Source organism: Festucalex cinctus, chromosome 7 (assembly GCF_051991245.1).
Source record: "Festucalex cinctus isolate MCC-2025b chromosome 7, RoL_Fcin_1.0, whole genome shotgun sequence".
Lineage (NCBI taxonomy): Eukaryota > Metazoa > Chordata > Actinopteri > Syngnathiformes > Syngnathidae > Festucalex > Festucalex cinctus.
In genome coordinates, this window is record NC_135417.1 from 27,937,251 (window position 1) to 27,959,987 (window position 22,737).

The 22,737-nt window shown below is 41.6% G+C and overlaps 2 protein-coding genes across 7 annotated transcripts in view; one reads left to right on the plus strand and one right to left on the minus strand.

The window, feature by feature from the left end:
* Nucleotides 1–22,737, plus strand: part of LOC144021954 (CUB and sushi domain-containing protein 3-like) — a 1,200,535-nt gene that overhangs the window by 239,625 nt on the left and 938,173 nt on the right. The gene's annotated exons all lie outside the window — the stretch shown is intronic.
* Nucleotides 6,472–8,129, minus strand: LOC144022600 (uncharacterized). 2 transcript variants are annotated; one of them, XM_077527523.1, is made up of 5 exons: nucleotides 7,546–8,129; nucleotides 7,366–7,412; nucleotides 7,267–7,317; nucleotides 7,157–7,190; nucleotides 6,472–7,073 (listed from the first exon to the last, which is right to left on the minus strand). In XM_077527523.1, the coding sequence occupies exons 1-5, from the start codon at nucleotides 7,670–7,672 to the stop codon at nucleotides 6,778–6,780; spliced, it is 555 nt and encodes a 184-aa protein (XP_077383649.1). In that variant the 5' UTR covers nucleotides 7,673–8,129; the 3' UTR covers nucleotides 6,472–6,777. The 2 variants fall into 2 exon arrangements, 1 of the variants encoding a protein (XP_077383649.1); XR_013284373.1 differs by having other exon boundaries at nucleotides 7,157–7,304.

The window sequence follows — 22,737 nt, forward strand, 5'->3', positions numbered from 1 at the left end:
TTCTCCGGCAGGCTATTCCACAGACGGGGGCCATAAAACTGGAACGATGATGTGTGTGTCCTGACTTTTGGAATAATTAAAAGGCTGGTGCAGGAGGCTTGCTCCTCAAGCAAAAGAGCAGGTGCTCAACATGCCACTTTGCATTAGGCAGCGTGAATGACAGTGAAGCCAATAGCCAATGTTTTGTTTACCGTATACTTACTGAGAGGCGGAGATTTCAGGTCCAAAAAGTAAAAGCCGGCACGTGGCACACGATTGGCTTTAGCCACAGATGCTTCTACTCAACTTCTACTCAGCAGGTAAACGATGTCGTCTCCACCTGTTGAGTAGAAACACTTGTGGCTAAAGCCAAACTGTTTCAGGGATTTCATTTTCTGGACCTGGATTCTCCAACCCTGCTTCTCTTTCCTTCTTTGGTTTGTTTCAAGTTGAGAGGAAAAAAGCTACATGGGTCATGTTACTTTGAGCTAAAGAATGTCTGGGTGTTGAAAATCCACTGACTACCGCTGCTGGTCATATTTAGGGGTTTAAGTTCTCAATCACAGGACTCGACACTGCGACCAATTCACCCGCAAATGCGGGCAACTGTACGGCCTGTGTTGGTAAAAATATAAATAAATAAATAATCCAGTTGCACGGCATGAGTGCATGTTTTAATGAGCAGTGCAACTGCTGCTTTTTGAGCCGTGATCCGTATGCATCAAGCGCCACCGTTTTGGTTGTACACAGTCCACGAAAGGCGACGCTGAGGCCAATTTCAAAATAAAAGCCTCCTAAGTAATACAATGACGCCGATGCTATTGTCTTGTTATTTGTATTTGGAAAATGACCCATGCACCGTGTGGTTTGCGTCGTAGCTCAAGGCAGCCAGCTTCTTCCTCACGCGATGGTCGACTTCCACACATCAACACAAGGCCACTTCGAAATTAGATTTAATTGCCAATTAAAGACAATAAGACAGTTTTGACCCTTAACGTTAATTAGTCTGTTAATTAGTCTGTAATTGTATGATACAGCACAAGTCTCCGGCGTTAGCAAGTGCTAGCCATTAATGGGAGCGTAAACATTGACAGTGTTTAACGAGCCGAACTGCAGTTGCATTCAAATACTGTCAGACATTTTGAAATCAGATCGAAAAAAGCAATGCATTTACCATTTATAACTGCAAATATCTAAACAATGTAGGTTGCTGGTATGTCAATAATTCAAAATAAAAGATAAACCCTGCTGTTTAATTGTTATAACATTTACCATCAAAAATAGAAGCGCCTTTACAATAATTCCCCTTTGAACAGGCATTAAAGAAAACATTGAACAAGAAATAGTCCTAGTACAGCAGTTTTCATCATCAGTTACCTGAATTCCCATATCTCCACATACTCCTGGTTGAGAAACACTGCATCGCATGACCTAATCCAAAGTAGTGTTGAAGGGCCAGATTTGACTGATCATGATGCTGGGCAAGCTATTAAGCTTTGGTTTTCCCAAGAGGAAGAGGGTTTGGAAGCCTCACAATCAGAGCTGGCCCCTTTGCATTAAATAAACGAATGTTCACATAAAAGCTGTCATGACTGTCATTGATTGGTAGGATTAATGTTAAAATGAATATATTGCCAAAATTTCTTTTTCTACTTCAGTCAATCTAATTACCGGTCCCCGCCCATGATTACCACCACCTGCCACCAATCAAGCCACAATAAAAGCCACCTGCATTCTCCCCTCCGTTGCCGAAGTGTCACACACAGTCAGTGCATGGAAGCGTCCCACAGTCCTCGAGTCCTTGTTCCCGTTGCCTTGTTGTCTTGCCTTGTTTTTGTGCCTTGTCCTCCCCAGCGGAGCGCTTTTAGTTACCCCTTTTGCCTTGAGCCTTTTTCCTCCCTAGCGGAGCGCCTTTTGTTGTCCCCTATACCTTTTGCCTGTTTTTTCCTCCCCAGTGGAGAATTTTTAGTTCTCCACTTTTTGATTCCCCTTTCTCCTCTCAGTGTGAGAAACCTGTTGCCTTTGTGGCCTACCTTTATCCTGCGTCTGGGTCCTACCTCTCCACGTCGTGTCAGTTTGAGGCAAATGTCTAATGTTTGGTTCTATTTGTTTTATTTGAACTGATGCAATCGGCTTGTAACTAGTTGATGTCAAGACTCTTTAATCTCTCTATATGGGTTAGAAACCAGTCAACAGCCAATCAGATGATTCCATGTCAGTACCGGTGCCCACATGTCTAGTCACAACCAATGAGATCATTTGACTGTCTTTATAAGCTGTCTGAGAAATATGTGTGGTTGCCGGATTATTGTCCACCTGTTCCTGTGTACAGCGTCTCTGAGTTTCTGTGCCTCTCGATGTGAATAAATAAATACAATCTTATTTGTGTCTGCGCCTTTGGGATCCAAACCTCTCAGCACACAACAAAAGCAAAGCCTTTTTTCCCTAATGTCTTCTTTTCAAGTAAGATAAAATAATTGACCTGTTTTATTGCAGACAAATCTTGTTAAAGTACAATATTTTGCAGCGATATTTTCAATCGCTGTCAATCTTTACGTCATCTGAAGTAATGATATGCAAATCGAGACAAGTTTTACATCAGCAAATACGGTCAATGCTTTATCTCCCCCTAAAGGGTGTGACCAAAATCTGTGTGGTGCGACCAACTGAAAAAGTTGGTAGCGCCAGTGCTCCCAGTGCAAAAGTTAGTGTGGAGCCCTGAAGCAAATGCAGATGGTACGTAGTGGTTGTCGTTGCGATCGACTTGTTGTGTTGTGTGCGGCATCACTTTTATGACCTGACGTGCTGACATTTAGGCCGATGTGGCAGCCAGTGACAGCCAATGTGACCGACCAGATTGATGAATTGAGGCCTTAAGATGCATAGCAGATAAAATACTGGAACAGACGGGGGTTTTATCCATGATAATGTTCACGTTGTTTTGAAGTAGGGGTGAGATGTATTTAATATGCATAGAAAACCCATTTATGAGGGCTAAAATGTAGTTAAATGAAGTAACCAGATGAATGATTAGACTGCAATTTTCTGCCAGCACATATGAGAATCTTAATTTTGCTCCATCATGCGCCCCTTCCAGTGTGACTTCATTTTCTTTTGAATGTCTGGTCCTGAGGTCACTTTGCAGTAAATGCCAAATAGATTATATACATAAACAAACCTCTGAGATGACTGCATAACACAATAACAGTGATATTACCATGTGTGTGCATACACATAGATGAAACAAGAAGTTATTACATTGTTTTTAGAATCCTGCACCATGCCCCAGCATTCCCAAGCCCCTATTTAAACAATGACCGTGTGTGTGGGTGTGTGTGCGTGCGTGTGCATGCGTCTGTTGGGGATGGCCAGACAGAACAAATTCAGAGCTGGTTAGCCAGAAAAATGAGAAGGCCCCTGGCAGTTTTAAATCTCTACTAGAGTATTCCCGATGCCGCAGCCTGCACGCTAAATAAAATGATTTATCTATAGCACGGTCAGTACGGGAAGATAAGGCATACACTGACAGTGATTTCCCATTATTTACGCCTGTATCTGATACACATCTTCGATTGCATTATTTGTAACAAAGCATGACCTTTTAGCCAAGTACACATATTGGAACAAATTGACTTTAAAACTAAGCAGCGCCAAACTGGAATAGATGGTTTTATGATGCTTTTCTATTCATTCACCACAGCTACAGTGATTGCTTAAGATGTGGGCTCCCTCCATTCGCATCTAAAGCAGGTAAAATACATGTTTTATAGTGTTTTGGCTGACCTTAAGCAAGACACATCAAAATACATCCAGATGTGGTTGCTAGCCTATCACAGGTTTCTGTGATTGATACTTTGCTGCTGTGCCAAATCCATCCATGCAAGTTATGTGCTGTGGCTACCCCAGACACATGGACTAAGCAGCATCTTAAGCTGGGAAGCAAAGGCTTCTCTCACCCCAGCCATTACATACACTTCTTCCAGGGGGATCCAGCAGTGATCCCAGGTTAATTGCAACTCACAGTCTCCCCAGTCTGTCCTGCAGGGGCCTCAGAGGCTTGCCAGGGAGGCATTCAGGTGGCATCTTGATCAGGTGCCCTAGTCATCTCACCTGGCTCCTTTCACTGGTCAGCATTTCTGGCAGTAAGTTGGATTCATTTCCAGTGATGGTTGGACTCCGCCAAGGCTGCCCTTTGTCACAGATTTTGTTTATAACCTCTGGACAAAATTTCTAGGTGTAGCCGAAGCGTCAAGGGGGTCGGGTGTGGTGGCCTCAGCATCGCATCTCTGCTTTTTGCAGATGATGTGGTGCTGTTGACTTCATCAAGCCGTGATCTTCAGCTCTCATTGGAGCAGTTCGCAGCCGAGTGTGCAGTGGTTGGGATGAAGATCACCACCTCCAAATCTGAGACCATGGTCCTCAGTCAGAAAAGGGTGGCTTTCCATCTCCAGGTTAGGCATGAGATCCTGCCCCAAGGGGAGGAGTTCAAGTATCTTGGGGTCTAGTTAACGAGTGAGGGCAGGATGGAGCAGGAGATCGACAGGTGGATCAGTGCAGCGTCTGCAGTTATGCGGACTCTGTATTGGTCCGTTGTGGTGAAGAAGGAGCTGAGCCAAAAGACGAAGCTCTCCATTTGCCGCTCGAAATACGTTCCTACCCTCACCAATGGTCACAAACTGTGGGTCGTGACCAAAAGAACAAGATCCCGGATACAAGCGGCCAAAATTATTTTCCTTCGCAGGGTGTTCGGGCTCTCCCTTAAAGATGGGTGAGAAGCTCAGTCATCCAGAAAGCAGTCAAGAGTCAGTTGAGATGGCTTGCGCATCTGGTTCGGATGCCTCCTGGACGCCTCCCTGGAGAGGTGTTCCGGGCATGTCCCACCGGCAAGAGGCTCCGTGGACGACACAGGACACGCAGGAGAGACAATGTCTCTCGGCTGGCTTGGGAGCGTCTTGGGATCTTGGGAGAGGGAAGTCTGGGCTTCCCTCCTAAAGCTGCTGCCCCCACGACCCAGCCCTAGATAAGCGTTAGTAAATGGATGGCTGGATGGACGGTGTATTCCAGGGTGCTGTACTGCAAATATACATGAACTGTTGTGTTAAGTTGTAATATCACCATTCATCACTAGATGGCAAAAATGGCTTATTTGTGCTTACACCGCCCGATACTGCAGCATGAGTAACCCTAATATATATTTTTCGGCTTTAAAATGATATCCTTACCAAACATAATATTGAAATAATTTTACAATTTGAACAAGTTTATTTTTGTGAAGAAAAACAAAACAGAAGGAATTCTTGCACTTGATGTTTATTTTCTGTTCGGCAGTTTTCTGCCTTTCTTTGTTTTGTTTTTTTGTGCAAGAGAGCACTTTGCACTGGAAAAAAAATAAAATCACAGAACAGAATGTGGTTATCTTGTTTGCTTCAAACCCTTTTTGTTAGGATATTTTACATTTACAGTATACATTTCTCAATGCATTAGGAAAACTGAAATATATAAAGAGCATGAATTTTGCACATATGCAGTAGGGCTGGATGATAAATCAAATAAATTCGATTAATTCGTCCATTTAAAGTACCACAATGTGAAAATTAGCTAAATCGTGAAATCGAGGTGATTATAAATAAAGACACATCCTCTCCCTTGAGCGGCTCGCGTCTGCTTACGCTCGTTGTTTTGGGGTCCTTCGTTTGGTGGCTGGTGCGCTTGCTGATGGCGTCACGCTGATATAGCAAATCTGCGGTATGTGATGTCATCAGAAGGCGCACAGGACTCAGGACAGGACAGTCGTGCAGGCAGTTCACACATCACCCATCGCCTGTTTGCTACTTCGGCCAAACGCTACGCTGCCTACTGGCGCACATTGTCTTCTGCAGAAGACGAAGACTTGATACCAAGAATAGGGACTCATGTTACGTCCATTATATGGATTGGTTCAGCTTTTACGAGAGCGGCGTAAAACTACATGCGTGTGCAAGGTTTGCCGAACAGCTGTGAAAACGAGTAGCAGCACAACTAGGTGATTATTATAAGCTGTTGATCTTGAAGTTCTGTTATGTACAAATGTTATTGTGAGTTGAGTTGTATTTTTGCACAAGTGGTAGAATACTGATTGTGTGGTTTACAATACCTGTTTACAATTGTTAGAACTACTTAATTGTGGCATTTAAGTTATGCAAATGCTATGAGTAGCTTTTTTTTGCGCACGCTATGTATGTGGCATTTATGTTATGCAAAAGCTATGAGTAGCTTTTTTTTGCACAAGCTTTGTATGTTAAATTTATGTTAAAACTGATTCAAAATCAGTGTACGTTATTGTCTGAACCTTTTGCACAAGATTCATTTTTGAATGAATCAAACCTTGTTTAACTCTTTGACTGCCAGCCATTTTCGGAAAAGGTAACCCCTATACTGCCAGCTGATTTACAGAATTTTACCAATCTTTCAAGCTCCACAGAAAATGTGGAGTAAAAATAATAGTTAGGACTATGGAAACGCGGATACTACCAAATGAAAGATTGAAGTCTCATCTTTCATCTAAAAAAAAAAGTTTGTTTCTACCTTATTCGGATCTTCAGTAATCAACAATAGAAAACACCTTCGTTTCACCCAAATCCTCTATTTTCTTCCAAAATACGGAGAAATCAAGCTTTTTGTGAAACGATGTTATTTCATGCACTCTAGTGAATTTGGCACTTTTTTTTTTTCCATGAGTGATTCTACAAACACCTAAACTTCTATAAAACACTACCCCAACAATAAAAAATGTTTTTTGATTGCAAAATAACAGTTTATTTACATGCAACAGTAGCAATCCGAACAAACAATTTGGAAAACTCTTTGCAAACTATTTACACGTGCGCAACAGTTTTTGTCAGTCTGCTTCTGCATGGACTGATTTGCGTAGAGGTTGGTATGATGAACGATGTGCTGGAGAAGTTCATCCGTGATGAAGAGCTCCAGGATGTCAGCTGGCAGGTGGGAATTCAGCTCTGCTGCAGCATCCCTTGGTCCTGGTTTTGCAGCAAAGGGGAAGATGGTTGGCTGCCAGCCGAATTCATCAACTTCAAGCCAGCCAGAATCTTTGGGATCTGCAAATATACATTTCAATATCATATATTATTTTAGAGCACTCTGATGCAATGTGTGTGTGTGTGTGTGTGTGCATGTTTACCTTTTTTTCTTCGATGTATTGGTTGATGCACATTCTGTAAATTATAGAAGACGTTTACCATCAAATATTTTATTAGAGCTGTGGAGAATCTTTTTTTTTTTTCTTTTTACCTTTGTTCTGCTCACTGTGAGAAGGGTCACTTTGGGCCCTATGAGGGGGAGCTTGTTACGGTGTATTGAAAACGTTTTTGTTTTTTTGGTTTTTTTTACCTTTCTTTGTCGTAGAACCAGCGGTCGGACGTTGCTGTGAGCACGATCTATAAAATATACATTCACGTTTGTATAGGTAATAGATGTTCTAGTGTATATCAGCACATTTACACACGCTGCTAACAGATCGCCGAAAAGTTAGTAATCTTACTAGCAATCTCTTAGCATGTTAGCGCTTACCTTCACGATCTTTGGAAGACTGTCCAAGACTGTCTTGCATCGGACCCATAGTAGTCGTCATCGTCCGATGAAACGTCATCTGTGCAGACGTGCTCAGTTGTGCACCACTTTTCTCCGGTGTTAGCATCGCTAGCCGGTGCGGCCTTAGGACGTTATTAGCATCGCTAGCCGGTGGGGCCTTAGGACGTGGTCGAAACGGCCGCGTCACCGCTTCAACTATGACTTAACTCCGTCATCACTGTGCTCTTGAGCACTGGTCGATGCTTTTGAGCTTTGAAAATAAGGATCAAGCGTGAGCTGATTGCCATCTGTAGCCTTTTTGACTCCTTTAGCCAAGTTAGCCATTCTCTCCCCCTCAACACTCTAGCTCCGCCTCTCTTCTTCTACTGTTGTCTCCTACCCGATCTTGTCCAAAAGACTCGTCACAGCCATCTAGTGGCCAGGAATACTCATTATAGTAACCCGATCGGCTTGATACTTGGAGCACAGCTGCCCAAGGCTTTCCTCCACCCGTTTCCATAAAAAAACATAGTAGACGTCAATTAACGTCTATGGCGGCCAATTCTAGGTTTATACTGAACGTCTTTAAACATTTATGGCGGTCAAAGAGTTAAATGTTTGATTAAAATCGAGATTTTATTTTTTGGCCATATCACCCAGCCCTAATATGCAGGTATTTTTATTATATCTAAAATACCATTTCTGTCATACATCTTGTTAGAAAGTTTGTGGTCCCATGTGGTCGTGCGGAGTAGCACTAAAAAAAAATTGAGGCGCCCTCCAGCATTAAAATTGCTCATCTCTAACCCCGGGTTTTCACTGGATGCGGTTGCGGTGCGGTTGCAGTGCGGTCCGGCGACGCAAGCAATTAGATTCCATTCATTCGAATGGTGCAGTCTACACCGCTTGCGGGTGCGTTGCGTGTTGACTGCGGAAGGCTTGCGGCGTGCCGCAAGCCTTCCGCAAGGATAGCCTATTTTCTATTTTTGCCGGACGCCGCATGCGGTAGGCCTCCGGCAAATGGCAAGCTAGCACAAAACACATCGAGCGCGACAGGAAGACCGAGGCAGTTTAAAAATAAATTTCCGGTTACCTTTCAGAATAAAATACTCGCCAGCTCCTATTTCGCAAGTTTTTCAGCAAAACGTGACGTGGGCGTCGCCGGGCCATGTGCTCATTCACGGTTTAGACACCAGCGAACATGGACGAGGAGAGGTTTATATTGGAGGTGGAAAACCACAAAATAATATATGACACGGCACATCCTTTTTATAAGGACTGTAATGTATTGTGAGTTTGATGTTCGCGATTGCTTGTTGTGCCCGTCTCGCTTGCCGTACTGAGCGGCAGCCGGACCCGGAAGACAGAAATAAAGAGTGGACCCGCACTGACCCGACTCTCGTTATTAATATACTTTACAAGGACAACCAAAAAAAGGATGCTGCATGGAATCTCATATCTTTCTGCTTCTCTGTTGAGCAGACTTTCTGTATGTTTGTCGTTGTGAAATGCCACATGATCGCGCGCGCGCGCGGTCCCGCGAGACACGTTGGGAAGTGGGCGGCGACGGAGCTGCCGGACCGCAGCTGTGCGGAGCCGGTGTGGATTGACAAAAAAATTGACCCGTCCGGAGCACGCAGTCAAGACGCACCGCACCGCAACCGCACCGCAACCGCATCCAGTGAAAACCCGGGGTAAGTGGCGTGGCGCACAATACACGTAACCACATTTAATTAGAGGGGATATTATACTCGGTTGGTCAGTCATGCTAGATGCATGTAAATACTATAGTCTACGAGCAAGATGTCTCCTGAGCTAAACCTACTATTTCTGTCCAAGAATGTCACTGGTATAGATGTTGAAAAACATACTAATGTTCAAATGAAGACAGGGCTTGAGTGTAGAGGGCTGAAAAGATGGGAAAACAAGCCGACTTGATTCAGAAAAAAAAAACAAAAAACATATGTTACTGACACTAACATTCACCAGTTTCAACAAGCTATCCTTTACCACCATGTTCCCTGTCTCTCATATCTGGTTGTCTTACGTCTGACAGTTGTTGGGGATACATTTTTATTGTGTTTTTTTTTTTTTTTGTGGTGTGGCGCTATATTTACAAACTCAACAACCTTTCAACCTTACACCCTTACTAAGACTTTCCAAACTTCAGAAAATGCTTTCAGCATTCCCACAAAAAGAAAGAAAATTGGATTGTCATCTATAGGAGCATGGTCCACAACAAAATATTTACTACATATGAAGGTGAAAGGCTTTCACCTCGCTGCCGTTAAAGTGGTCTTTTGGACGTCTGCACAAGTTGACCCATCATTCACATTTATTCCTCTGAGTTTTTGGCTTCGGGAAACGAATAATAAAGTAATGCATCCGTCATCGTATCTGGACTCGTTTCTACAAGTTTCATAGCAGCAGTCTTTACTTGGCATGTTTTTTTTTTTTTTTTTTTTTTTTTTTTTTCCTGAGATAAACGAGAACAAAAACAAGCAGTACTAGCATGGGTCGTCTGCGAGCACCCACTTCTGATTCACGCTGCTGACGTCACGCGGCGTTGTGGTCTAAAATTAGGACTCGTGCGGTACCCTATTGCACTTTAGAAACAGATGAAATAAGAGAAAAAAAAATCACATTACTTTCTAGATGAATAATTCTATTAATGTAAGATATTTTTTTTTTTTTTGCTTTTTTCACTTATCCCTTGCAACTCTGGTTTCCTCCCACATTCCAAAGAAATGCTTGGCAGGTTAATTGAACACTAAATTGTCCCTAGGTGTGATTGTGGGTGTGAATGGTTATTTGTGTGTGCCCTGGATTGGCTGCACTGGAACAAATTTCTGTAAAATCTACAGTAAAAAATTACACCAATATCTTGTTTTTTAATTTACAGTATATAACTTACAAATATCCCATCTACTGCCCATAGCCAGCTGAGATAGGCTCCAGCACCCCCGCGACCCTTGTGAGGACTAAGCGGTCAAGAAAATGGATGGATGGATGGATGGATAACTAACAAATCGCATTATGGGTAAAAACGAGGTACAATAATTTGCTGTATAATTAGCAGTCAAATACTGTAATTTTTTTAATGGCAACTATGTTTTGGCATGATTACTTAAAAATGGTAGACCACCACCCTGCTCTGCTGTTTGCCAGTAATGAGTAATTAGTATGCAAGCCTGTGCCATGACATTATCTCTTCAGTGCTTCACGGATAAACGTGTGTGTTTTGGATCACGAGAAGATCCTTTCCTTGTCCTTATTTCATCCTCTTAATTACTTTGGTGTAGATCAATCTTTGTCTCATTAGTCCATAAAAATGTTTTAGGCTTGTGGAGCCATTTTATTTTTTTTGCACATCATAAAACAAATGTAACAAAAATAGTAACAGGCGAGATGTCAGAAGTCTAAGATTCGGAAGAGAGGAGGCAGAAACTAGAATTTGCGTTTGGTAATTGCACCATTTATTAAATTACAACGTGGAAACCCTTGTAGACAATACAAATATACAACATATGTACAGTGGAAAAAAAAATGAATGGCCATTCAATGCAAATAATAAAAATTCTCAATAATTATTTCCTATACGAAAGGAAAAGAAAAGATTTATCCAGGGCACAGATTAAAATATCTAATCGATCATAAATGCCAAAATCTTGAGATGTGGATCATTTGTTGGCAGTCACACATTCCAATTCACTTGCGCCCGAAAGGAATCAAAGTTCATGCAACCCACAGGATTGTGGTTTAATTGTCCTGAGGTAATTGTGTATGAGTGAATATGGGGAACTGAAAAATTGAGTTTGGGGGTTGCAGATTAGAGTGCAATTGGTGAAAATGTGCAGCAGGAGCTTCTTACCAGCCCAAACAGTAGGGGTTCCTGGCAGGAATCTCCAATGGCTTAGGCTGGGTTCAATCTTTTGTGTTGAATCTTCTTGGGCTTAGCTCACCATCAATTCAAAGCCTGGGCTGTGCAGAACAGGACCATCAATACTCTGTGGGGTATATTCACTAAGAATCCACTGTGTCCGGTAAATATTGCACGAAATATTGCACCACAACTGCACCCGCAGTCTGTGCCCAGTTACCCACCTATTCACTAAGGATATTGCTCTAATGATATACCGGCACAAACACGCCCACAAAACTGACAGCTTGGAGCAAATTTGCACCTGATTTACCACACATGGTAATGGATTTGCGCCAAGAACATGGTCGTTATAGTAACAGTTGCAAGAAAGATGACAATATCAGAAAGCAAGGTTGGACCGAGAGTTAGCGTTTATAGTGCCATTAAGCTGTACAGAGCAGAGACGTCATTCATTCATAAAGTACAAATTATTGGTGCGATTGTTTTAAAAAAATAGATTTTCAGAGGTTGGCGTGGGCGTACAGTATGACGTAAAAATGATCGTAAAATCCTTCCCCGCCATTGTCGACCAGCCCGGGTTACATTTAGTGTTGTTCTGATACCGTTTTTTGGCCCCCGATACCGATTCCGATACCCAGCTTTGCAGTATTGGCTGATACCGATACCATACCGATACCTAAGGTTTTTAATCCTCAACTTAAAAAAGCTGTCCTGCCATTGGTTCAGAGCATTCTTGGGACAATCGGATATCTTAGATCGGCATGCAGTGAGCATGTCACATATAAGTGAATTTCGTGCACAAGCAAGACACAAGATGCTCCATCCAAAATCCTATATTAGCTTTGCAATTAATGGTATCGGCATGTTACTTGTGAGTAGTTACCGATACCACTGTTTTAATGCAGTATCGGTATCGGAACAACACTAGTTACATTATGTGTCCTAAAACAAACATAGAAAAATTTCCCCCTCCCTCTATCTCTCTCTCTCTCTCTCCTCTCTGAACAGCTAGAGAGCGGCGGTGCACCGTGCCATGCACTGCTCTCATGATCCCAGGATCAAAGTTGCGTCAGGTTAATACATGCTTTCCAATAACGTTATTTGCGTCACGCAATGTGAATTAGACGCTGTATATCAATCAGTCTTATTTGCATTGGGGTGGGCATATTTTGCGTCAAATGTATGCAAATTACCTAATTTACATACGCGCAAATAACAGCGGCGCACCGTGGCACATTCTGGTTGACAGTGCACTTAGTGATGGATTTCCCCATCTGCGCGTGTTTAGTGAATGAGGCGCTCCAGTATTGCTACATTTTTACCGGTTAGCGCGGTGCAAAGGCGACACAGACCTTTATGAATAGGCCCCTTTGTTTGTACACAAATCAAAAAAATAAAATTGCATAAATAACACTAATCACATTATAAATAGAAAATAGTTCTAATCCATCATCAATATTATACAATATAAATCTGTTAGACATGACAATTCATTTAGCAAAAACTATAATGTACTATATTAAAGTGCTAAAGTTGTGCAAAATTAGCAATAGCAGCATTACACTAATTTAATCCATAAGAACGATGTATTCTAATAAAGATGCATGAAACCTACACACTTCAATTACGTTCAAATGTCAAAACAACAGCTTCATTGAGTAAAATGTTCAATATTCATTGCATTTCAAACAATCAAAGCTGGCAAAAACGCCATGTATTGCATAAAATAAGTGCTAACGGTGAATAATTAAGACCATCAATCACTTCATTAATTATGTTATACAACCATTTGAGAAATATGTCAAAACAATTGCAACTGGACCCATTTAAAACCATAGGAACGGCTAACGCTAAAACATGACTCACCAACTTGACTTTTTGAATAAATGTGATGGTCTGACGGTGCAGTCCGGCACTTGTAGTCTTCTCTACAAATTAACAAGTAGGCATTTAAGTATTCAGGTCATAACAGCGATATTTAAGATAGAAATTTATAAAAATCGACCTCGAGTGGCAACAAAAATGTCCTCTCACGTTCCCTGGCTACTTCCGTATTCCTGCCCACAGGCGGCTCTTATTGGTACATGCAGTCTCATAACCGAACGCAGCAGTATGCCAAAGATCATTAGGGAGACAAGAGCGTACACACTCACAACAGGTTGGGTTTGGTACCCATGTTACACTTGACTCTGTACTTTTCAGCAAATTCCTCTTTGATGCACAACATATTCACACCCCTTCTAATGCACAACTTGGTCGGGTCACTTTTGACCCATGTTGTGCATCAAAGGGTTAAAATGGTAGACCACAATCCTGTTCTGCTGCTGGCCAGGAATGAAAAAAAACATTAGTATGCAAGACATGACATGATCACTACAGTGCTTCACGAATAAACAAGTATGTTTTGGAACACCAGAAGATCCTTTCCTTCTCTTTATTTCATTCTTTTAATTACTTTGATGAAGATCAATCTTGGTCTCATCAGTCCATAAAAATGTTTTTGGCTTGACTGTACTTTTCAGCAAATTCCAGCCTGGCCTTCCTCTTCTTCTTTCTGACTAGTCGTTTGCATCTTCTTGTGTAGCTTTCACACTTCTTTATTTTGCAAACAATAGATTGTGATTCCGGGGCGGCACGGTAGCCGAGTGGTTAGCACGTCCGCTTCCCAGTTCTGAGGTCTCCGGTTCGAGTCCAGGCTCGGACCTTCCTGGGTGGAGTTTGCATGTTCTCCCCGTGCCCGCGTGGGTCTTCTCCGGGTACTCCGGTCTCCTCCCACATTCCAAAGACATGCATGGCAGGTTAATTGGCCGCTCCGAATTGTCCCTAGGTGTGCGTGTGAGTGTGGATGGTTGTTCGTCTCTGTGTGCCCTGCGATTGGTTGGCAACCAGTCCAGGGTGTCCCCCGCCTACTGCCCAGAGCCAGCTGAGATAGGCGCCAGCAGCCCCCGCGACCCTTGTGAGGTATAAGCGGTCAAGAAAATGGATGGATGGATAGATTGTGATTCCTTCACTTCTGCCCTCTGGAGATTGTCGCTGTTGTCAGAAACAATTGTTTTGCGGTCCTTCTTTAGAAATCTCACAATGTCTTTGTCGTTGACTTGCTGTTTCCCTTGAGCTACCTACTCCAAGTCTGTCAGCGGTTTCATTTATTTTCAGGACATTCCAAATGGTTGTATTGGTTCTGGGCAATCCTTGTGCAATGGCTCTGATTGATTTTTCTATCTTCTCTCAGATGCACAATTGCTTGTTTTTAACCCATACTCACATAGATATTGTGTAGCAGTGGCATAACTTCATACCCATCAGGTCCCGGTGCAAAAAAATGTTTTTCTCGTAACTTTTATTAGCAAAAGATGAAGTCATGACGAACTATTATATGAACTCATGATGAACTAATAATTTACAACTATTGATGTAATATGAACTCATAATTTGCAAATATTTACTAATGATTAACTCATTATTAAGAAATGTCCATTACTAATAATTAAAATGCATAAGCAACATATGAAGTCATGATGGACAAATTTGAATTCCTGTAGAAAAATTTGTATCTGTGACTGTAATACAAACCTTTTTGCAGATCAATTCCAAAGTTCAATATTGGTGCTTTCCCCTAATATTTGTAGATTGTTATTATCATTTACAACTTATATTTTAAAGTGAACAAATCATTCTGCAAATCATTTTCAGCCTTTTTTTCTAAAGTGGAAACACATCACATCATGTTCAATTGATTACTAAGATCTCTGCTACCAGTTTTATCATAAACAAACTATCTTTCGGCTTTCTCACCTTGGGATCCCGCCGGATGAGCTGGTTGAAGTGGCAGGGGAGAGGGAAGTCTGGGCTTTCCTCCTAAAGCTGCTGCCCCCGCGACCCGACCCCGTATAAGCGGTAATAAATGGATGGAAACTATCTTTACATATTAACAATTAATTTACTTATTTTTTCATCCCCTATTGTAAAGCGACAAGGCATCATCATTTTCAAATGCTTACCACGTTCTCTATTTGTATATCATGAACAAAATACTTTTTCATGTCCACACAGCACATGTACTAATCTTTTTTCACCTGCTGAAGTGACCACGCATGTACAAGATGTTTCACATAACTTTATTAGCTTTTATTATTTTAAAATTTCCTCTACATGTGAACAAGTTTTTAACTTCAGTATGTTTTACATTGCCAATCTAAAACAGACTTGCCAAACAAATGGTTTTGATGAACAGGAGGAATAAATTTGTTAATTTGAACCAATAAGCCAACACTCACGCACGCACTCACGCACAGACACACACGTGTTGATTTATTGGTTCAATTTAGAGATGAACCTAAGGAAGCGACGAATACATTTACTGTGTGCTAGGTAGTTACAATGATATAAGATATTTAAAAGGGCTGCATGTTTTTTTTGTTTTCACGTTGTTGATACTGTTACTGGAAAGGTAGTATGCATATTTGTTTTCATCAAAACCATTTTGTTTGAAAAGTCTGTTTTAATTTTAGATTAGCAATGTAAAACATACTGAAGTTAGAATTGTTCACGTGTAGAGAAAACTTGCAAATAAATGCTAATAGTTACTAGAAACATTTTGTACGTGTGGTCACTTCAGCAGGTGAAAAAACATTAGTACATGTGTTGTCGACATGAAAATATACTTTGTTCATGATAGTAGCAGAGAATATAAGCATTTGAACATAATGTGTTGTCACTTTAAAATAGGGGATAAATAAAGATTATTAAATATGTTGTTGATTTGAGAAACATGTCAAAACAATTGCAACTGGACCCATTTAAAACCATAGGAACGGCTAATGCTAAAACATGACTCACCACCAACTCGACTTTTTGAATAAATACGATGGTCAGACGGTGCAGTCCGGCACTGGCAGTCAGCTCTACAAGTTAACATAGCAAGTAGGCATTTAAGTATTCAATGCAATGTTGTCATTTTACAAAAGGGGATAAATAAAGATGAATAAATATGTTGTTGAAATGAAAAGATAGTTTGCTCATTATAAAGGGGAGATGGTGCCACATTTGAATAGGGGCTGGACAGGTATTTGCAGATTATTTGTTCACATTAAACTCAAAGGGGCCTATTCACTAAAGGTTTGCGTCGCCTTTACACCGCGCTAACCGGTAAAAATGGAGCAATCCGGGAGCACCTCATTCACTAAACACGCGCAGATGGGGAAATCCGTCACTAAGTGCACAGCCGACCAGAATGCGCCACGGTGCGCTGGTGTTATTTGCGTGTATGTAAATTAGGTAATTTGCATACATTTGACGCAAAATATGCCCACCCAAATGCAAATGAGACTTATTGATATGCAGTGTCTAATTCACTAACGCCAGCGCAAATAGCCACACCGAGTTTGCGTGACGCAAATAACGTTTTTGGAAAGCATGAATTAACCTGACGCAACCTCGATCCCAGGGTCATGACAGCAGTGCATGTAGCACGGTGCACATCACTTTGCTGATCATGCAGAGAGGAGAGAGCGAGAGAGTGAGGGGGAAATTTTCTTTGTAGAACACATAACGTAACCCGGGCTGATCGGCAATGGCGGGGAGGCATTTTACGATCATTTTTACATGCCAGATGCATACTGTACGCCCACGCCAACCTCTGAAAATATATTTTATATAAATATATTTTTAAAATGATCGCACCAATTATTTGTAATTTATGAATGAATGACGTCGTTGTCGTCCTCTCTGCTCTGTACAGCTTAATGGTGCTCTAAACGCTTACTCTCAATCCAACCTCGCTTTCTGTTAATGTCATCTTTCTCGCAACTGTTACTATAACAACCATGTTCTTGGTGCAAATCCATTGCCATGTGTGGTAAATCAGGTGCAAATTTGTTCCAAGTTGTCAGTTTTGTGGGCGTGTTTGCGCCGGTATATCAATATCCTTAGTGAAAAGGTGGGTAACTGGGCGCAGACTGCGGGTGCAGTTGTGCAATATTCTTAGTGAATGTACCCCACAGAGTATTGAGATGGTCCTGTTCTGCACAGGCCAGGCTTTGAATTGACGGTGAGCAAAGAATATACCCCTAAATTGTAAATGATAACAACAATCTACAAATATTGGCGGAATCACCAATACGGAATTTTGGAATGGATCTGCAAAAAAAGGCAAGGCAGGCAAGTTTATTTGGATAGCACATTTCATACATAAGGCAACTCAATCTGCTTTACACAAGGAAAGACAACACATAAGCATCAAGAAACAGTAGTTAACATTCAGAGGAAGAAAAATAAATGAAAATAGGTTACAATTTACTAAAAAGAACATACAATAACAATCTTAAAACATTATTCAACAAACTTTAAAACATTTAACATAAGGATTTTTAAAATAATAAAAAATACTTAATTTAAAGCTGTTTAAAAGTCCCTAATCAAAGGTATAAGAAAAAAGTAACGTTTTTAACCTGGATTTAAAACCATTTACAATCGGAGCTGACTTCACTTCTGTTGGTAGCCTATTCCATCTGTGTGCAGCATAATAGCTAAATGCAGCTTCACCATGTTTGCTTCGAACTCTGGGTTCCACTAGTTGGCCCAAGTCTGTAGATCTCAGAGCCCTGCTGGGTTTGTACTCAATCGGAATTTCTTGGATATATTCAGGACCCAAACCATTTAGTGATTTATAGACGAGTAGCAGAACTTTAAAATAGATTCTACAGCTGACTGGGAGCCAGTCTAAATCCTTAAGTACTGGAGTAATATGTTCTGATCTCTTTGTTTTGGTCAGAACTCGGGCTGCAGCGTTCTGAATGAGCTGCAATTGTCTCATGTTCTTTTGAGAGAGTCCAGTCAGAAAACCGTTACAGTAATCTATTCTGCTGGAGATAAAAGCATGGATAAGGTTCTCTTGGTCTGTTTTTCAGCTGGTAAAAGGCTGTTTTAGTGATGAATTTAATATGATTGCTGAAGGTCAAGTCTGAGTCTATTAGTACCCAAGATTTCGAACTTGGTCTTTAGTTTCTAAAGACAGTGACTCAAGCTGTTTTTTAACAGCAATCCTCTTTTCTTTATTGCCGAAAAGAATGAGCTCCGTTTTGATTTCGTTTAGCTGAAGGAAATTTTGGTTCATCCAGTTGTTAATTTGCTCTAGAGAATGACACAATACGTTAATAGAACTGCTGTCATTTGGGGACATTGATAAATACAGTTGTGTGTCATCTGCATAACTATGATAGTCAACATTGGCGTTCTGAAGCATTTGACCCAAAGGTAACATATACAGACTGAACAACAGGGGTTCAAGGACTGACCCTTGAGGGACCCCACATGGCCTTTCGATCAGATTCAAAATTTCCAATAGTCACAAAGTAACTCCTTTCCTCCAAATAGGACCTGAACCATTTAAGGACTGTTCCATTTAACCCCACCCAAGTTTCCAGCCTGTCTAACAGTATATTATGATTGTCAGGTTCATCAATACTGACACTTTTATAATAATTTGACAAAGACATAAAAAGGAGAGCAAGACACCGTAATACCTTTTAACACGCTAGCGAGGAGAGCAGAGGAGAACTGTGCCATACAGTTCAAACCTATGCTTCTAAAACAGTCCCTCTGCCCCCTCTCTTTTTATTTGGATTGCCTGGCACACAAAATGAAAATAGGGAGGGGAAGCGAAAGAGATACTGATTATCTTCTCCATCCAGGTTCTTCTTTGACGTTCGATCATGACTTTGCAGAAACTCAATAAACATCACGTTTCATGCAAGGGCACTTTCGATTGCCAACGGATGCGTAATTTTGGTCTCCAGATCTTCAAGAGCAGTTTTGCTCTTGCTGCAAACACTATATTTAATATGAATGATTGTGAAACTTAGCAAATGTATGATAAAACAATATAGTTAAATCAATCAAATCATCTTCTGCAAATCACACTTGTTAGATAATCATTCTTAATTCAACAATTATTCTATCATTCCCCCCTTTTTATCCTACATTTGCTACCACAAAGAATATCATTAGAAAGACCTCCCAATGGCTTTACCCCAATAAATCATAAATTCTTCAGCAAAGAGAAAAATCAACACCGCCGAACACACATTCGCATAGACAAAAATATTATTGTAAATAAAAATTGGCTCAGAAAACGGGTCAATACGAGGATAGAGGGTCGTCACCAGTGTTGGCCAGGTCATCCAGCAAGCCCGTGTTAACCCGAGATTCATCCTGTCTCACCAACAAAGGGAATAAGTCATTGATTTTGGAATTTGTAGGGGCTATAGCGGCGGAGATAAGGCGGTTGAGGAGAAGGCGAATGCAGGGGATCATTCAACAACCACTAAATGGCAAGAACAACAACTGAGGCGGCAATGGAATCCAGAATAGTGAAACCCAGATTTTTGTACTCGCCAAACATGCTATCCCATCACTCAGCACAGGCAGAGGTGTCCACACCTGAGTGCTCCTTCATCTTGTGGTTCAAGGTGCGCAGGCCATCTATGGCCTTCGAAAGAGCGCCCTCCGTGGCGGTATTTTTGGCACGTAAGTGCAGCAATGGCTGCCAAACATAGCACAGACACCACCTTTTTCAGCAAGGAGCATATCGACCGCAGTGCGGTTCTGGAACGCCATGAGTGAGGTAGCGGCCAATTGTTCTCAAATTGCAATAAAGCCAGTCTCAGTGTAATTTCCCAGTTTTTGAACATTGTAGTGGATGTAGTTGATCCGACCGCCATTCTTGTTGGGTGTTATCCAATTAAGAATGGACTCCCACCCTGCTGCAATCTAGTCAACCAACTTATACTCATCCGGTACTCCCCGTGGCACGCCAATGGAGTCAATGAAGGTCAGATTCCCGTCCTCCCAGGCAAGCAAGCGCCTCCTGGAACGTTGGAAACGTGACCCCAGCCCTCCAGCGGTTTGGAAGAGCAAGTCTCCCCCACCAGGTTGAAGGCCAGACTCCAGGTTCGACACAGCCAATTGGATGTCTCGGTCTGTAGCTGGAAAAACAGACACGGGTAAGAGGAGTGACACAAGCGCAGCCACATGGACCAGTCTAATAAGAGGGTGCAAAGTTTTAGCAAAATAATCAGTCGTATAACTTGATCAGTCTCTACTGGTCTCAGCAAGCAGTGTTGACAATTTAAATCTCGCCAATATATACCAAACATACCCCTTGCCATGACTATAAGCACTATACCCATGCTCTTCTTCAACCTTAACAGATCTGGTCTCGGTTAGCAAGATATCAGACCATAGAAATATAAGAATAATAGTAGCACAGCCGGAAGACAGTACATTTTAGTCCGCGGTGGGAGCCCGTAATTGATCAAGGATGCAGGAAGAGGAAAAATTTTTTTTGTTACTGGGCAATTTATCTGTCCGCATTGGTCCGGGTTTAGCGAGTGTCACCTTTTTATGGTAATGGTAATTTTTAACCTTAGCTTTTTCGGAAGTTCTCTATTAGATCGACTAGCTACGCTATATGCCTGCATAGCAGTGGTGTACTAGTTTCTTCATTCGGCCCCCCCCTCGGAAATGTAAACCATCAACTGTGACATAAGAATCAGCCCGATATAAAGCAAACACAACACTGCAGAAATCGTTACCATTATAATGACATAACACGCAGCGGCACATTTCAGACACTTACGACACGTCATTGTCAGCTGAGAAACTCCTACAATGGTTCAGGCGTCTTGTAAATTCTTCACTGGCCCTCAGGTATTTTCAGACACTAAAAATCTGCACCCACCTTTATGCCAGACTTGGCTCACCGTCCCCCCTGAGTTTCTCAGATGAGATGACCTTTTTACAATGTGTGAGATGTATCCAAGTCTTTCTTTCTGCGATCCTTGACAGCTGTTGGTGTAGTCATCAGCACTTGATGCCAATGCTTCCTCTTTATGGCTCGCACCAGGACCCAATCTCCAGGCGTAGTCAGCTCTTCCTGTGAGGGGGAAGCAAAAACTCCCCCTGGCATTTCTAAATCTTTAGCGCATATACTCTACCAAAGTAGCCTCATCGTCTTAACTACCACTGTGTAGTAAATATTTACAGTTTATACGGTCTCCCAAAAAGAGTTTCAAATGGAGTTAGACCTGCCGCGCTAGTTATATTAACATACAGTTTTACTAGGTCTATACATTGAGTCCACGGCTGTTCTATTTCCTCCATAAATGTCTATAGGTGGTTTTTTAATTGTTCCGTTCATTCGTTCTACAAAGTCCACGCTCTGTGGGTAAGCTCAATGGTGTTTTAAATTAACATGGAACATTTTGCCAATCTTTTCAATAATTGTGTTCACAAAATGTGTTCCATTGTCACTATAAATAGCTTCTGGAATGCCATATCGCGGTATTATATCTTTACATAATGCCTTGGCTACCGTTAGTGCATCAGGGTGTGATGCTGGAAAAATTCCAACCCACTTTAAAAAGGCATCAATTATGACCAAGCAATATTTTGTGAAATGTGAAGGGTCACATTTGCTTAGCACAATAAAATCTATACGTATTCTTTTGAAATGGATACGTAGCCTGGGGAAACTGGCCACTCTTAGGCCTAAGATTGCCTTGTGGATTATGTTTAGCACAGATCAAACAAGCCCGACAAAAATGCCTTGAATACAAATTAAACCCATATGCAGTATAATGTCTCTCAATCATTTTTGTCATCCCTACTGTGGACAGATGGACCTTCCCGTGTGTTAAAATAGCGGCCCATCTAAAAAGATTTTTTGGAAGAATTGGTTTATTTTCTTTACTAATATATATCCCATTTATCAGTGTCGCCCCTTTATTTTCCCACATTTTTTGTTCTTGCGCCGGACTTTGCTGTTGCATTTCAAGTAAGACGCTGTTTTGCAAAATATCATCTTGTACTGTGTTGTCTGCTACCCCCAAAAAAGGCCTCACAGCAGCTTGCTTGGCCGTTTTATCAGCAAATGCATTCCCCAGGGTGACACTATCTGTGCCAGTGGTGTGTGCGGCACACTTACATATTGCCACCCTTCTTGGCAGCTGAACTGCATTCAGCAACTCAGTCAGAAGCTCCGCGTGTGTCACCGGTTTGCCTGCAGATGTTATCATTCCCCTATTTTTCCAATACTGAGCAAAAATGTGACATGTAGAGAATGCATACTGGCTGTCAGTGTAAATGGTAACATCTTTTCCAGCCATCAATTTACACGCCATTGTCAACGCAACTAATTCAGCTGCTTGCGCTGAATAATACGAGGGCAGAGGCTCTGCTTTTAACACGGTGTTCTGCGTTACAACAGCGTATCCTGTTTGTGTTTTCCCCAAATCATTTTTCTTCGACGA

What these genes read in the sequence shown, in the direction of transcription:
- LOC144022600 (XM_077527523.1), bottom strand. Translation starts at nt 7,672, where the DNA reads ATGCTAACACCGGAGAAAAGTGGTGCACAACTGAGCACGTCTGCACAG. An exon ending in TGGTTCTACGACAAAGAAAG is followed by an intron (nt 7,318 to 7,365) that starts GTAAAAAAAACC and finishes CACCGTAACAAG; the next exon opens with CTCCCCCTCATAGGGCCCAA. An exon ending in AATACATCGAAGAAAAAAAG is followed by an intron (nt 7,074 to 7,156) that starts GTAAACATGCAC and finishes GTATATTTGCAG; the next exon opens with ATCCCAAAGATTCTGGCTGG.